General features: G+C 42.0%; 1 protein-coding gene across 9 annotated transcripts; it reads left to right on the forward strand.

Moving 5' to 3' along the window:
- Positions 1-8,161: 8,161 nt before the first annotated feature.
- ZBTB18 (zinc finger and BTB domain containing 18) lies at positions 8,162-16,960 on the forward strand. 9 transcript variants are annotated; one of them, XM_067729510.1, is made up of 3 exons: positions 8,462-8,585; positions 10,867-10,950; positions 13,290-16,960. In XM_067729510.1, exons 2-3 carry the CDS (start codon positions 10,938-10,940, stop codon positions 14,870-14,872), a joined length of 1,596 nt encoding a protein of 531 aa, XP_067585611.1. In that variant the 5' UTR covers positions 8,462-8,585; positions 10,867-10,937; the 3' UTR covers positions 14,873-16,960. The 9 variants fall into 9 exon arrangements, with proteins under 9 accessions (XP_067585616.1, XP_067585618.1, XP_067585614.1 ...); XM_067729512.1 differs by lacking the exon at positions 8,462-8,585 and adding an exon at positions 8,985-9,417; XM_067729518.1 differs by lacking the exon at positions 8,462-8,585 and having other exon boundaries at positions 9,425-10,950; positions 13,290-14,663; positions 14,696-16,960.
- The last annotated feature ends 618 nt before the right edge of the window (positions 16,961-17,578 follow it).

Here is a 17,578-nt window from a genome sequence, read left to right on the forward strand (position 1 = left end):
GGCTTTCCTGAGTCTAACTAGGATTTCCGAGTCTTAATAAAGAACAGGTCCTCTCTCTTCACTCACTCTCGTTCTGTGGGAGTTTTAGAGTTGTTTAGAGAAGTAGGATTGGAGACATGAGGTACTAATGTGCTTAGGTAATGTATGCTTATTCTTGGACATTTCTGTAGCTGTTTTTAAGTGTTGCAGGTTGATCATCTCAGAAGCTGTGTAAGAAGAAAGGATCTCAATCAAATTTCTGACTAGATCCCTTCTTATGGCCATGAGAGTTTGATTTTCATTTAAACAACAGTCAATATAGGCATAAGGGTTTGAGATGAATTATGTAAGCCCTTTAGCCATAACTATTACATTCTGCCACCAAATGAGCTGCTGTTCCCACTTTGTTTTACGGGCTCTGAGTAGCCTGTGTTATTGTATCTGCCAAATAAAACCCAACAAACCATGCAAATGAAAAATATAATCTTTTATCTTTCATAGTCACAGGATGCACCCATATATACAGTTTTATAGATAACTCTGCACCAGATTTACTGCGTTAGGACCCTACTGTCTTAATAGGGTGTCCAGAAAGGGAAAACATTTCTTGCTTGGAGGCATCTTCATTTATATCCACCAATGGCATATGTCTTTATTGGAGCTATACATGAAAAGTCAGGAATAATTTCTTTCATTACATTTTTAGCTTGTCTGTGTGGTTCAATTGAGATCATGGACTTTTTCCTTAAGGAGAAAGACCCGATAGGTTGTATTCTTTCAAAGTTAGTAGATTTAAATTCATTTAAAAACAATGGAGGTTTTTCTTTTAGTTTCAGAGTGGCCTAAATATCTGAAGAACAGTGATTTAAGGAATTGATGACTAGCCCTGCAATGCGTCTGTCTTAATCTGGGGTCTCGGATATGCCACTTAGCCATTCTGTATCAACATTCTCCTCCAAGTAACAAAAATCACAACACATCCCATGCCTATGACAGATCTGTTGAGGAGTAACTCACTTCTAAAATGCCTCACAGACGGAATACTCTTTACATATGCTAGAGAACTGCTATGATTCCACTAGGAGTAAAGTCTCTACCACATTCACTTGGGTTATTTCTATACTGGGTCAGAATACCTCTAAGAAAGTAAATGGACACTTTTTCTGGTAGTCTACAGAACAAATTGTACTTCTCACTTTTTCCTGAGTTTGAAGGGAACAGTTGAACAGGTAAAGCATTGTTATTTCCTCTGGCTTCTGGAGAAATGAAAAGTTGTAAGTTATTTCTTTTCACCTCTCCCTTCTTTTTCCCCTCCCTCCCTCCCTCCTTTCCTGCCTATAAATCTTTCTTGAACTCTTACTAGGTGCTAAAGGTACAGTTGCTAATGCTGTAGAAAAAGTTCTCATCCTGAGGGAGCTATCAAGGAAGATAGTGAAAAAAATGGAGTCAGTATCTTAGATCATGGGAATTTTTTCTTTATTGAAGTTGTTCAACCCTCTTTCTTTCCGGTGCTAATTTAGGCATCTGGTTATGATCCAGGTCAGATGTTTTATATGGAGGTTGATATGCCTAGTACCAGGCCCCATGTATGTTATTTAGTGTCTGTTGAATGAATGAATTTCCAAAATGTGATTAGTTAGGTTAATGAATAGGTCATACTTCTCAATGAAATGTCAGTACATCCCCACAATTTCTCTGTAAGATCAACCTAAATCTAAGTAATGAGAGTGCTTGCTGTGAAGAAGCTCTAACTCTATATTAAGAAAACCTAGTTTGTATTGAGCAGGTCTTATCAGAAAAACCAGCCAAACTAATGACCTAGATGCACATAAGGGCATGCGCGCGCGCACACACACACACACACACAGGCACACACAGTTGCCCTCATTGTGGCAACGTCTGGAAACGATTAAATACAAAGTATATTCTAATCCTCTTTACTTTGGGGCTAGCTATTTCATAAAGCATTATTTAAGGACAATGTGCAAGATACGATTTGACAAATAATAGTAGCATAGGATCAGCAGAGCCCAGGAAGAAATACTGACATCTCTGTTGTATTTACATTTCTTCTGCCCCCACGTCCACCAGCATCTCCACCACCCAGGCCTCTACCACAGACTTCCCGTGGCTACCGTTCCTTCTCTCCACCTCTCTTCAATCATGCTTCTCCACTGCCACCATCTTCTCACTTTCCTTTATCACCCTACCTCTCCTCTCTAAAGCTATTGTCTTTATATTGTTCGTCTCTGTCATTTGTCTCTGTCTAAAATGCTCTTCTGTGCGTGTGTCTTTGTTACGAAGATTTTTGTTGCTGTTCTGTCTTAGTAATCCTCTGCTCCTACATCTGTCCCATGTTCCAAGTGCTAAGGCACGGCTTGGCAATGTAGAGCAGCTGTCAGTTTTTTGCCCTTTTTTTTTTTTCTTTTGCTATGATCTTGCTGGGCAGCCTTAGTTTTGTAAAACAACTTCAGAGCAATGGGTGCTCAGTTAAACATGTGCCAAAACATTAAGGTACAGAGCCAGGGAACAAAGAAATCTTCAAGACACCTGGAAGGAATTTGAAATTTGTTTTCTTCTGCGTTCATATTCAAGAACCGCTTTTCCTATTGTCTCCCATAAAGTCATTACTGCAGCTTCAACTTAAAATGCTTATTTTTTTTACTGAGTTTAATTTAGATACACATTTGCATTGTAAAATGGGTACTTTAAAAATAATCATTTTAGTCTTAAGCATAAATGCTAGTTCTTTGTAAGGGAAGTAACTTCCTGAGTTTCATGTTATCGCTAAGGGTGAAATAAATTTCTGGAGTGAGATTTAACCTTCTGTCTGCTCTTATTACCAGGAATAGTCTGAATTCGGTATGTATCAAGACTTTTGTGTTAAGTTCATAAGGATTTCTTTATAAGAAAAGGTTTTTATTATGACAATTTTATATTATTATGATAGTTAGGGTTGGTATGCATTTATTAGCCATGAACGAAAAATGCAATGTTATCTTTGTCCAATGGGTTCACAATGACATTTATGCATAATGAAGTCCTAAATATAAGGGGGAATGGTATTCTTTCATGTATCTTTGGCACCTAGCACATGGAAATTTTACAAGAACCATGAGAATGCAATTCCATATTTCTCTTATGTATTTGTAAGTTCTCAGCAAATAATTTTTGGATGTATCATTTTCCTTTCTGCCGGTTTAAAGCCCAAAAAGATTCTGCTTTTGAGGGTGGAGCAGGCCTAAAATGAAGGAAAAATTTATCCTTGTATTGGAATGCAGACAGATGAAGTTTCTGTCTTTTGGTCAGAAGCACAATACTTGTCATGTAGTAGGTATGCGGTGTCAATTCCGGTAATCTCTCTTACTTCACTTTTTCTAAGTTCATTTGCACCCAAATTTAAGCAACTGAATATAATTAAGAACATTTAAATATCTAGAAGTTTTATTCTTTCATTTTGAACAAAAACAAACTACCTCTCTCTATATATACTTTACAGAATTTTAAAACAATCAATACTCAAAGATTTATGTTATTTTAAAAATGGGGCATGAATATCCTAGGTTCATATTAAATCTTTCTTTAACAGAATCTATTCATCTGGAAAAGTCATATGTTTCTTCGGATTATTTTTTAAAATTTAATCTAAAAAACCCACAGATAAAATGAAGGCATCTTTTAATTAATATAACTTCCAAAACAATAGAACAGTTCCAACATTCAGATTTTGGAGGAATTGTGTGATTTTTAAGGGTGGTAGACCTGTCTCTACAAATTTATTTTGTTTAGGATAGTATTTAAATACTTTTTAACTGATTGAACTGACATCAGTGGATGGCAGGAAGGCATTCTGTGTAGCAAGGAAGAGAACCAACCTGGGGTTCAAAAGTTACCTGGGATCATACGCCAATAGAATAATGAATCTATTATAGTACAAAGTTAACTGTAAAGAGCGTCATTGTATGCATTGTTTTGCCTTCCATATGCCATGAGGCATAATGAATTTAATGGAGGGATGGAGAGAGAGAGAGAGAGAGAGAGAGAGGAAAGGGGTGTGGGTTGGGTGGCTGTTTGCTTTCTTCCTAAGTTCTCCGAAGGGACCAGTCTTGGTCTCAGCCAAGCCTGAGCTATCAGCCTCCTTCAGCCATTATGCTGTCTCTGGATTTATGGTGGTCACGTAAAAGCACTGATTTACAGTAAGCAACTGAAAACTGGCTATACAGGAAAAGCAGTTTTGGGAGGACTGTATCTTTTGCTCCTCTCTGCCCTTTAACAGACCTCAGACAGATTTGAATTACTGGTGTAGAGGCTCGTTTTGCTTTCAGTATAGGGGGGTCTGTCCCCAATGCTCTGTGTAAATCTGTTAAGGACCTTTCTTCAAGTGTTTATAACATTTCTGTCTTCAGGGCTGAGAATCAGGATGAATTATCTCCTATTTATGGCTTATCATAGTTCAGGAATTTAATAGATTCAAGTATTACAGAATTTATAACCTAAGAAATGATTTGGTATATAATGTGCTTGTGGAATTATTTTATATGTGTGTGTGTGTACACACACACACACACACACACACACTATGCTTTAGGAAATATGCTCCTTCATTTCATTATAGTGGTGTGTGTTGCAGTTTGCTCAACTCCTTTTTTTACTATTGTGTCAGCTGTGTTTCTGTGTCTCCTTCTCCCTTTAGGCCATTTCAACCTGGTCATTTCTAAAAGCCAGAAGAGAGAGAGAGGGAGACAGAGCATCTAAATAAGTTAATAGAATTTCATGTGTGCTATGACATTGAAAGTGGGCTTAATAGAATCGTCAACAAATTTTTCATTTTAGTGTATTTTTTCTCTAGATTCAAAACCGGTTAACTTCTACTCACATTTTGTCACATTTTATAGTTCTTATATTTAAGACATTACACTTTGGAATATCTGGCCTTTTATTATTAATGCTTGCCTCCCTATTTTTTTAAGAAAAAAATCCAATTATACTTGAAGTTTATAAAAAGTCAATATTCAAAAATTAATTTCACAGATAACTTTTTCAACATGACCTATTGCACAAAGTGTAATAAAAACACTGATTTTTTTTCAGAGATTTGACCTGTGGTTCACATTTAAAAGTCAGACATTCATTTTATGGAGTTGCTCATCAAATTAAATTTTATTTGGTATGTCAACGTTTTATAGTGTTATAGTTATTGGTCAGAATACATGTGTTAGTAAAACATAAATCTTGTTCTCTGGCAAGAAATCTAACCATGAATGGTTAACTTGACTGGTATCATTCTAAATTTCAGGACTCCCAGAAAAGTATGGACTAATTGGAATTGTATTGGGACTAGGATTCCTCCAGAGGGAAGCAATGGTATATTTTTCTAATAGTTTAGAGACTATACTTTTTGCATTTTTTTCCATTGTGGGAGAGAAAAAAAAGAAAAATTATTGGCTCTCAAACGCTGGCAAGTAGCTCTGTATCTTACTAATTTGCTAAGCCAAACAGTCCCTACTTTGAGGAGCTTACTTGAAGGGGTGCTTTAGAGTCTGACTTACCTTCCATGGTTCCAGTGGGTGCCCAGTAAAAATAGTCATCATTCTGTATTACGATACCTCAGAAATCAGTCTTATTTTATTTACAATTTGTAGGCTGATGACTTTCCAAAGATGATTACAAGTATCATTTTTTACAGTAAGTTTATAACACTTAAAAAAAAAAGTCAGAGTAAAAAAAATTGTCTTTAATGTAAAAAAAGGGCAGAGAAAATGTAACGGCAACCAGAGACCAGGGACAAGATGTTTATAAAAATTTAATATTAAATTTAGCTCTGACATTCATATGCTATTATATTGTTATTTAGTTTTTCCATTGGTTCAGATTTTTATATATTTATGCCATTTCTTTCCCAACTAAATTTAAACTCCAAGAAGGAGAGATGTCTCATACTTTTTTGTTGTCTTCTGTATCCATCACAGTACCTTTCTTGAACACAGTAAATACTCCAGAAACATTTTTATTGGTTCTGACAATGTATGAATATTCCACGCATTTTCATGAATTTAGAAAATATTTTAAATAATTGAGGGACTACAAACTTGCATCCTTAAGTATATATTTAATCTACATTTTCTGGCTACACTACTCAGCTCTCAAAATGGATCCTAGTGATGACAATTATATCTAAAAAACAATGCTCATAACTTTTGATTCATCAATGTCTCCCCCAGCACATCTCTGGGGATTTAACCTATCTGTAGGTGCTTTTTGTAAAAATTTTTGTTAGAGCTGTGGCTTTACATGCAACAGAGCTGAGTTTCTAAACTTTTTATGGATAATCTTAATGTTCTAATTTTCTTATGAACTTCTTACTTCATATGCTGACACTATTAATTACTTTGTCTTTTTGTTCAGAGATGTTACTTTTCTTATTTTAAACTCTTAGTAGGTGAGAAACAACTTTGAGAATGCAAATATTTCTTTTTCCAATTCTTTCCTGAACTTGTTGGCAAAGCATGTACTTCTTTTCACCTGTTTTTAAAAGAGTGTATTTCCTTCATCAAGAATATTTATAAACTTCCCTAACTTTAAACAGGTCAGACTGAAATTGGGCCCTCTACCAACCGACTAAAAGATCTAGAATTCACCAAAAGCACAAATGGAATATAGTCCATGGAATAAAAAGCTCTAGTTGTCATAGAATGGCCTTGACCTCAGTTATCAATCATGAGGGTGCATGAAAACATTGAGGAAAGAGTAGAGAACATCACTACTATTTCTAACAGGATATTCCAATATCAGCTGCAGGAATTTTGTGTGCTCCTGTTTTTACTTCATTAGTAATTCAATATGTCTGATTTGCCTACACAATACTTTCAACTTAGTTTACCCATCTGACCTGGAACAAAGTGAAAGCACATTCTGCCCAGTTGAAAGGTCTCCTGGCAAGTTGGTTAGCAACAGGCTTGCCAGTCTCAGTTCAGTTAGCAAAGAATAAACACATTTCACTTGACAATTACTAGTGTACTAACTTCCTCACTCTGCAGTTTTCTATTTTATATTCTTAGAACAGTTTTCCCCCTTGTTATTCAACTTTTTACTTGTAATTCTTGCCTCTTCAACAATATTTCCAATTTCTTGAGGTAGAGGTTTCTACTTTTCTTGGTGGCCGTGATGAACACAGTTTAATTGCAAAGAACAGGAATCGAATAAAAGTTTATTTGAAGGGAGAAACGATACAACAGTCTTACATCTTCCCTCCATAGTTTAACTTTGTGGCTTGAGACGTACCAATTAAGAAATCAGGCTATGGCTTCTGCAAGTATCACTTTTACTGTAGTTCTCTAGAATTTGGTCAGTCGGGAATGGCTACTTGTAACACTGCAAATACACGTGACATGAGGGTTCTGCGAGAAATACAGGTGCTCCGCCGTGTCTGACAAGACGTCCTGAGAATGACGCCCAGAAACTGCCCGTCTAAGCCGGTGGCGTCCGCTGAGCCCGACGCGCACCTGCACCTGCTGACGGGGCAGCGCGGGACGGAGCGAGGACGTCCCTTAGTCCTACCCTCTGCGCTCTAGGAGACGAGGGCCTGGGCGTCGTCACCCACAGCAGCCGGAGCAGAGGGAGCCACCTAATGCCGGACTCAGGTCATGTGTGTCCCGGGTGCTCTGCCTCCGCGGATACCTCCGCAACTTCGAGCAGCCCAGCCCCACTACGTTCAAAACTGTATTTATGGTTGTCAAGGCGCACACCGAAAAGCTCGCTCCGCACCCCCAGAGCGCGCGAGGCCTCCTAGCCTGGAAACAAGCCCCTCCCAGTGCAGCTGTCGCCGCCGCCCGCGGGCTCCTTTCACTTTCTCACGGCCAAGTCCCCCAGAGGGGCGCCGCTGCCGCCACCGCCGCTGCGCCCTCCCGCCGACTCCGCCCGCACCGCCTGGCTACCAGCCCCGCCCGCTCGGGCCCGCCCTCCCCAACAGTTTCTGCCTGCGATTGGCACTCGCGAGAGGCAGCTCCGGTTCGCCCATCCCATTGGCTGGACCCTCTTGTCAGTCCTACGATTGCCCGCCACTGCCTCCGCCTCCCTGAAAAGCCGCCCTCCTATTGGAGGAGACTGCTTGCAGGGGGCGGGCGGGGAACTCGGTCCGGCCGCTTTCGGTCAATCGCAGCAGCCCAGCGCCGGGAGGGAGGGCGGCGGGGGGGGGAACATCTGGCCGGCGCCGCCGCGTGCGTGCGTGGTGCGTCCCCCCGCCCCTCCCCCCGCCCCCCCCCGCCCCCCGGCCCGGGCTCTGAGCTCGCTCCTCGCTCGCTCTTCGCTCGCTCGCTCCCTCGCTGTGTCTGGCAGGCTGCGGCCGCCGCTGGGCTGCTGCCATGGGGAGCCGTTGAGAGTGGGGCCTCTTCGCTCCGCCGCGCTCCTCCGGCTGCCAGCGGGGGTGGGTGGGCGGGAGGGAGGGGGCAGGGGGAGCGGGCGACGGAGCCGGGATTGGGGGGCGGGGGGGCCGGGAGGGAGGGAGGGGGACCCGCGGAGGAGGAAGCCCACCAAGTCCGGCGGCGGCGGCGGCCGGGAGGCGGAGGACGCGGCGGCGGTGGGGACGCGGTGACTTAGGGCCGCTCCGTGTGAGTCCCGGCGCCGGACCCGGCCCCGACCCGGCGCCCCCTCCGGGCCCTGGAGGGCGGGGCGCCGGCTGTGCGGCCCCGGCCGGCGGGGCAGTGCGGGCGGGCGGGCGGGCGACCGGGCCCCGCGAGTGGAGTTAGTTTGTGCGGGTGGAGCTAGGGGTGACGGGGGGCGCCGCAGCGGCGGGGGCCGGGTGCGGGGCCGGGCCGCCGCAGCTGCGGGTCGGGCGGGGTGCGGCCGGTGCAGCTGCGGCTCGGGGCGCGCTCCGGCCGGTGCAGCTGCGGCGGCGCCTCTCGGGGGCGGGGGACGCGGGGCGGGGGCTTGGGAGCGGTGCAGCTGCACGGCGCCGGGACGGCCGTGGCTCCGGGGACCCTTGCAGCTGCGGCGGCGCCCGCGGGGAGGCCCCTCCCGGGCCGGGGCAGTTGCCGGGGGCTCGCGCCGCGGCGGCAGGGACGCAGTAGCAGCCACCCTTCCCCGGCTTCTTACGACTTTTCTTTTGTTGTTGCCGTGACCCGGGTCTGTTTTCTTGTCTGTTGTTTAAGGTGTTTTCCTGCTGCACCGGCTCTACGCCCTCCACCTCCTTCCCTGTGGTTTAACCTTCCTCTTTCCCCTAGTGTTTTATGCACAGCCAACTACGTAAAGATTTGCATTTCTTCCCCCCTCCCTGCTCCGCCCCCCCGCCCCCACCTCCTTGAAAAACAAAACCCAACCTCGCAAAACCTCTCCGGACCTGAGGCTGCGAGGCGCAGAGGGGCTGATTTGTGGAGTGGGAGTCGCTGGCCCATTGCGGTGCTCGGGGCTCATTAAACTGTCACTCGCCCCCCACCCCACTGGGTAAATGGGGTGATTAATGTCTGATATATTGGAATGAGGCGAGGGCATTTGTGCAGAATAGGTGGTGTGGCTGAGAAGGAATTTATCCCCAAAGAGTGCCTCCTGAAATAGGCATTCGTAATTATGTCATTCATCGCGAAGTTAGAGAAAGTTGGGTTTGCGACTTTGGGAAAGCAAGAAGCACAGGATAGAGGCCTTGGTCTTTGTTACTCTTTATTTAACTCTTGGTCATGGTTTTCTAATGAGAACGGAGCGGTTATCACCAGGACTGTGACACTTGCGCCTCAGGCCCCAGCGCCTTTTCTGCTGCACTCTCCCACAAGAGTCTGTGGAGACTTCGACATTCACAGATGTCGCAGCCCCTTGCAGGGCACTGGGCAGGCCAGCCCGGGTTACGTTACAATTTCATCAGCCATTCGAAAAGACCCGCAAATCTAGCTGAAAAGTTCCCCAACTTGCTAGACCTGGCTTCCCCCACCCCTTCCCCCTTTCTCCCTGAAAGGTTTTCTTGTGATCATGAACATTACAGAGTGACCCAAAAAAAGATTGTTATGGGACACAGATCAAGGGGAAGACCAAGTTCTCTTTCTGAGCAGAAAGTCGGATCAGATATGCAGATGCAGCATTCATTTTAAGTGGCTGTAGCAGGTTGTATCTGTTTATTAATTTGTCTCATTGAACTGAAGTACTTTCCAGGATTTCAGAAAGTGCAGTTTCAGCTTGTTGATATTGAGAGTTGAAATTTGCATTAACTGGCAGGGTGAGAAATTTTACTGAGAAGGTAGTTTTAGATAAGTAGTTATATAAGAGTGAAATAATAAGGTGAACCAGGTTGAAGTAGTAGTTCTGAATAGTCTTCCAGCATTCTGAGACATGTATACCATTATCTCAGCAGAAAAAAAAAAAATTGAAGTGCCGTAATAATGTTGAAATGGGACTGGAGATGTCAAATGGGTTGGTTTAAAAATATCCCTAAGCTGCCTTTGAAACTAAACGTTGGAGTTGAATAAAAGTGAATCTGGATTTCCTGAATAGCACCGTGGCTTGAGTGTGCTGTCAGTATGTAAGCCAGTCCACCAACTTAAGACAGAAGTGTTGCTATTCCATAAATACAGTAGAACTCCATATGCTGAGTTTTTCAATTTCTTCTGTTAGAAAGTTTGGAAAAAAAGGGAGACTTTGAAGTATTTTGTTTATACTAACAGAAGAGAAAAGTTCTCCTAAGAAAAAGCTGGTGGCAGGAGTGTAGAGGAGTAGCATATGGCATTAAAAGGAGCACAGCTGGAGGTAGCATTTCCATCTGAACATGATGTCAGAGCAGCTGACAGCCTGCCATCCCTCAGCCTTTTATTCTAACACACAGACAGGGAGTTAGTGTGTGCGGATCTGTGGTGGAGAAGGTATCTCATTCCTCTCTAACATCATCTCCACTTTGCATCTGTCTCTTAGTCTGCTTTTTTTCCACCGATGTAACAGACCTGGAGCCAGCAAGACTCAGAGGAAAGGACTTAATCAGGTTTATGTGTCCTAAAGGTAGGAGTAGCAAGAGATTAGATGGAGTATATTTCTGTTTTGGTGTTTATTTAATTTTAAAAAATCACATTACTTTTCTAATCCAGTTTAAGAATAAAATACGAACTTGAGTATTAAATGAACATCTTATTGGAGTTGAGAGTCTTGGGCTTGTTTAGTTTTAATTTCTATCCCTCTTGCTCGATCGGGTAAATAACTTTAATATGCAGAAATATTTCAAGTTTTGAAATGTTAAGAAAGGCTTTGAAATACTGCTTTTTGAGATCAATTTGGATTAAAATCCATTTTTTGTTGTTGTTGTTCACTGCTATTTAGATTTCTTTTGCTTTTGGAGTCGGGGGGGAGAAATAGTAAACTGTATGGAATCCAGCATTCAAACTTATATGAGAAGATTTTTCTAGTTAAGAAGCTAGATTGTTGTGTAATTAATTCCACTGTGAAACTTTATTCTTCAAAACATTCAGCAGCACTACTGAAACATACAGCTGTAGTGCTTTTATAACCGAAGGGTTTTTTTAAAAGAAAAAAAAAAAAAACTTTTGTCCCCAGGAGAATAGTTTGACTGGTTTCCTCATTTCTCTTTCAAATATATATTTAAGAGATCTTTTATTTCAGCATAACGATAATTATTTGCAGGAGTTTTTGTGTTAGCGACTAATTTAGAACTTGTAGATTTGAGCTGCCTGAATTGGCCAGACAGCTGTAATCGCACTCCTCTATTCTTAATCTCTTTATCTGGGCAGCAGCTGCCATATGGCCACAGTCAGCTGGATCAGATGTTTATAAGCTTCCTTCTTCGTCCCTCTCTGTCCTCTCAGCCTCCTAATTTGATCACGGCTACCTTGTGAGCTGCCCTCCAATCTTTATTTTTAGCCCTCTCAAGGATTAGGATTGATGTTAGCTGTGGGGCACTTGAAGTGATTGTATTGTAAATCTTGGTTTATTCTAGCAGTGGCGTCTTGCAGAATGTATTGGGTTAGGATGAAAGTTTTAGCCCATTTTGGGCAAAGTGTAGAAGAAGCAGGGAAGTAATTTTTAAATATTAAATTAATATGTATCCATTCCCCAAATGCACTTTTTGAGATGGATGGTGTGGAACTTGGCTTCTGGTCATAGGAAAGGGGAAGTCAGGTTTAAGGAGTTGAATTTTGTGGTTCAATTTTGACCCTTTGTACATCTGCGTCTCTCCTGCCTCCATTTTACCCTCTTTCACCAGAAAATAAGGGCAACAGTGCATATTTGAAAGAATAAAAGCTAGTGGGAAAACAAAATATATCAAATTATGTTGAAACAAAGTATTTTCTGTTGACTGAGGTATCGGGGAGTCAAAAGAATAGTTTCTCTTTTACTAGCAAGACTTTTTTTTTCTTTTTTTGTATGGTGAACCTGTAAAGCTTTTGAGTTTCATTTGAATGTAATATGCCTTTATTTAAAAGTTTGCATTAATTTTAATATGGAACTCATTTTGCTTTGCAACAGATCAAAGTTTAGATGAGAATTTTCAGAGTTAAATAAAGCCCTTCTGGTTCTTAATATTCTAGATGTACAGATTTTACAAAGAAATATAACCATTTCTTTTTCTCAATTCATTAAAAAAAATTTGGATTTGTTCGTAGTAGAGATGATCTTTTCCATCTGTTGGTGTAGTTCCTTCTGATCTCATACATGTGTGCTATACCTGCAAATCTTAAGGCATTAACATCTGTTTTTATACACAGGGCTTTTGTTGTTTTAACACTCTGACTTTAAAAGTAAGTTGTTTGCTAATTTCTGGACTAATTATGCGGTTTCATTTTTTTTTTCTTGATTCAGCCAAATGTGTGTTTAAATTGTGCTTGCTAAGTGCAGTCAAGTATCAAAAGTAATAAAATAAAAAAGGATGGTTGAACAAGTTTTCTGAATCTTCCAGAATGTGTTTGGGACTTTTCTTTGTTCATTATTTGAGTTGTTCCCTTTGAAATTAAAGCTATTTTGTAGGTTTTGTAGGACATAATTTGATGATTAGAGTTAATTAAATTTCTTCTGAAAGAGACCTAAATTCTTATTCTCAGTAAGAGACTGTACTGAAATTAACGCTTTTAAAACTTGACTAAAAGTTCAAGGAAGGTGGAGATGCATCAGAGACTGTTTGGCTGGGGTAAGAAGTTTCAAAAGTGTACATTTTTCTTCTTGCATTTGGTTCTGTGTGTGTGATTTGGTAGTGCTTGGGTCATTAGCCTGATTAAAATTCAGGGACATGTACCTCCGTGGCCCAAGCTGATTTTTTTTTTTTAATGGGGACTAGAGCCTTGAAAAGTTGTTCCTAAGCAGGCTCTCATGAGAAATTTCTCTCTTCCCAGGTTATGAAGACAGTATGGAGTTTCCAGACCATAGTAGACATTTGCTGCAGTGTCTGAGCGAGCAGAGACATCAGGGTTTTCTTTGTGACTGCACTGTTCTGGTGGGAGATGCCCAGTTCCGAGCGCACCGAGCTGTACTGGCTTCATGCAGCATGTATTTCCACCTCTTTTACAAGGACCAGCTGGACAAAAGAGACATTGTTCATCTGAACAGCGACATTGTTACAGCCCCAGCCTTCGCTCTCCTGCTTGAATTCATGTATGAAGGGAAACTCCAGTTCAAAGACTTGCCCATTGAAGACGTGCTAGCAGCTGCCAGTTATCTCCACATGTATGACATTGTCAAAGTCTGCAAAAAGAAGCTGAAAGAGAAAGCCACCACAGAGGCAGACAGCACCAAAAAGGAAGAAGATGCTTCAAGTTGTTCGGACAAAGTCGAGAGTCTCTCTGATGGCAGCAGCCACATGGCAGGCGATTTGCCCAGTGATGAAGATGAAGGGGAAGATGAAAAATTGAACATCTTGCCTAGCAAAAGGGACTTGGCGGCCGAGCCTGGGAACATGTGGATGCGATTGCCCTCGGACTCAGCAGGCATCCCCCAGTCTGGCGGAGAGGCAGAGCCACACGCCACAGCAGCTGGAAAAACAGTAGCCAGCCCCTGCAGCTCAACAGAGTCTTTGTCCCAGAGGTCTGTCACCTCCGTGAGGGATTCGGCAGATGTTGACTGTGTGCTGGACCTGTCTGTCAAGTCCAGCCTTTCAGGAGTTGAAAATCTGAACAGCTCTTATTTCTCTTCACAGGACGTGCTGAGAAGCAACCTGGTGCAGGTGAAGGTGGAGAAAGAGGCTTCCTGTGATGAGAGTGATGTTGGCACTAATGACTATGACATGGAACATAGCACTGTGAAAGAGAGTGTGAGCACTAATAACAGGGTACAGTATGAGCCTGCCCATCTGGCTCCGCTGAGGGAGGACTCGGTCCTGAGGGAGCTGGAGCGGGAGGACAAAGGCAGCGACGACGAGATGATGACCCCCGAGAGCGAGCGGGTCCAGGTGGAGGGCGGCATGGAGAGCGGTCTGCTGCCCTACGTCTCCAACATCCTGAGCCCGGCGGGCCAGATCTTCATGTGTCCCCTGTGCAACAAGGTCTTCCCCAGCCCGCACATCCTGCAGATCCACCTGAGCACGCACTTCCGTGAGCAGGACGGCCTGCGCAGCAAGCCGGCCGCCGACGTCAACGTGCCCACCTGCTCTCTGTGCGGGAAGACGTTCTCCTGCATGTACACCCTGAAGCGCCACGAGAGGACTCACTCGGGCGAGAAGCCCTACACGTGCACCCAGTGCGGCAAGAGCTTCCAGTACTCGCACAACCTGAGCCGCCACGCCGTGGTGCACACGCGCGAAAAGCCGCACGCCTGCAAGTGGTGCGAGCGCAGGTTCACGCAGTCCGGGGACCTGTACCGGCACATCCGCAAGTTCCACTGTGAGTTGGTGAACTCCTTGTCCGTCAAAAGCGAGGCGCTGAGCCTGCCCGCTGTCAGAGACTGGACCTTAGAAGATAGCTCTCAAGAACTCTGGAAATAATTTTATATATATATATAAATAATATATATATACCTATATATAAATAGATCTCTATATAGTTGTGGTACGGTCTAAAAGCAGTCTTGTTTCCTGGAACTGAAAGGTTGGGGTATTAACTTGTTTTTGCACTTTAGAATAGCATGAGAATCTCACTAATTTAGCATTCTGGTAAAAGAAACTTTAGAGCAAGTCGGAGAATAGAGAGGTGTTTTTCTTTCTTTCAAGGGGGGTAGGGGAAGTAAGCCAATAAGAACCTTTGAAACAAATCGTCCTATCACAAAATGCTTTCCTAGGGCCTATTTTGTCAGCACTGCGGTGTCTTTTGAGCTCTCTCTTTTTTTCCCACCTTTTCTTTTTTTTTAAGTAGAAATTCCCTCCGGTTTTATTAGCCTCTTTATATGTCTCAAATTGCATGAATCTTTTCTGGCTGTTGGAAACCTGAATGCTTTTAGACCCAAATGGAAAATTTCTGAAATGCTGGATTATCTATTTTTAAACAAGCAGTTGACTTAAAACTTTCTGTGGCAACTTCTGGTTTTCTGACGGTTCCCAATGAGAGAAATTCTGAAAGTACACTGGGATCACTGGGACGCTGTCTTTGTGAAGGTTTGCTTGGGATGAAAAAGGATATTGCAGCTTCAGCAGTGTTGAACTGTGTGTTGAAAAATGTGAATTACTGTTATTGTATACTGTAATTGATTACATGGGCTGGGGGGGTGTCAAAGGACTTGACAGGTTGTGTTGATGCTCTTAGTTGAGTCTTGAAAAGTAAATATTAACGCTACAGAAATGCATGAGTTTCAATATATTTTTTGTCTTTGTTTGCATTGTATAACTTTAACGAGTGAGTTTAAAATTATTTAATTTCCTTAGAAAAATAGCACCATTTGGAAAAAAAAAACCTGGTGTTATGAAGAACGTTAATGCACTGTTTTTATTTTATATAATTTAAATTGACTTTCCCACTGTCTTTAAGTTGAAACTGTTAAGCTGAATAAAAACTTAAGCTGCAAATTGATAACTTCGCTACATAACAAGGAAAATATAAATGTTTACAAAAGGCTTAAAGATTTGCATGTGCAGTGTGCATTTTATAACAAAACTTCTAATTGCACAAAACCCAGGCCAGCTCAAAGTTTAGATGTACACATTTACCCAGTTGAGCGTTTTTAGAGTAACTACTGCACAAATTGACAATAGGTCATTCTCTTCTTTTGCTCCCCTTTTCTTTTTCTCCCCTTCTTCCTTTCCCTCCCTTCCTCCTTCCCTCCCGCCCCTCCCCCATCCCCCCCCCAAACTCATGAAAAGATTCTATGGACTGAAAAAGCCCCAGGCTGAAAGGACTGGACTGCCTTGATTGACATGGGGAAGGGGGTTAGTAGACTATGTGTATCGCGGCAGCAGAGGCTGCAGCCCAACGTGTGGTTTTAATGACCAGCACGCAGGGCAAAGCATTTTGCACAGTGTTTGTTTTCCTGTCTTGCACTTACAAATAAGGTCTATGGGAGTAGCATGGAAAACGTTTGCTGTTTTTCCCTTTTTTTTTTTAATTGCTTTTGTTTAAAATTTGATCGCCTTAACTACTGTAAACATAGCCTATTTTTGTGCTTAAGATACTGAATGGAAAACTCCATTGTGTGTTGCTGGACTGTTTTGGAAATATTTGGTCAAATGTGTGTTAATTTGGCTGTAATGGCATTTAAAGCAAACAAACAAACAAAAAAAGCTGTGAAAATGGCCTTGGAGCATTATCTTTAGTTACTTGAAGAGTTTCTAGTTTTTTTTAAATACAGTTTATGTTAAAATAATTTTTATTAATTTAGAGAAGACAATCAATGTCTGTGAGAAAACGGACTTTCTTTTGGATTTTCTTTTTGTGGTCATTGTGAGTGATTGCTTTTTCCTTTTATTAGTTTCACATTCTTCCTTTGTTCTAAAACTTAGACTGACATCTAGCTTTGACAATCATAGTATGTTTTATTTTCCTGAGGGGGGAATAACTTATAATGCTGTTTAGTTTTGTACTATTGGTGTGTTGGTGAATTTTTAAACTGTGTGCTAACTGCAATAAATTATATGAACTGAGAATTTTTGTGCGTTTTTTAAATTGTGATTGTGTACTACATAGATCCTAAATATGTATCATACATGGCATCTCTCTTTTTAATACCAGTTCTGTTCAGAGCTTATGAATTATTAGAATGCCTTAAATCACTCAAATGGAAGTGTGCAAACATTTTGCTTCTAGTCATTTAAGAAGATACTAAATGCACATTTAAAAAATGTGACCCAGTTTCTATAGCCTAGATCAGGAATGTTAAGGTAACTCTAGAAATTTGTGAATCTGTGAAACCTCAAGTGGCAGCATAGATTTTTTGTAGTGTGCTGTACAACTACTAATCCATACACCATAAGTCATATTTTCATGGGTAATTTTATCCTAAGTTGATTGGTCAAATCTATTCTTCTGTGTTCTGGTTTAAGTGGAAAATTGAAGGAGACCGGATGTCTTAATTTGGAAAAATGCTTGGCTAACGACTGGAATTCTAGGCAATCGAATTAGCAGGCATTCGACTGTTCAAGAATAGCTGTATACGTCCTCTTTGTTCCTGGGAGAACTCAAAAGTTCCCAGGTTTTAATTCCTAAGTTTTAACTAAAATGTAATTAAGTTCATGCAACCATTTAAAAAAACTGTTCCGTAATTT

This window comes from Pseudorca crassidens, chromosome 2 (assembly GCF_039906515.1).
Source record: "Pseudorca crassidens isolate mPseCra1 chromosome 2, mPseCra1.hap1, whole genome shotgun sequence".
Classification (NCBI taxonomy): Eukaryota; Metazoa; Chordata; class Mammalia; order Artiodactyla; family Delphinidae; genus Pseudorca; species Pseudorca crassidens.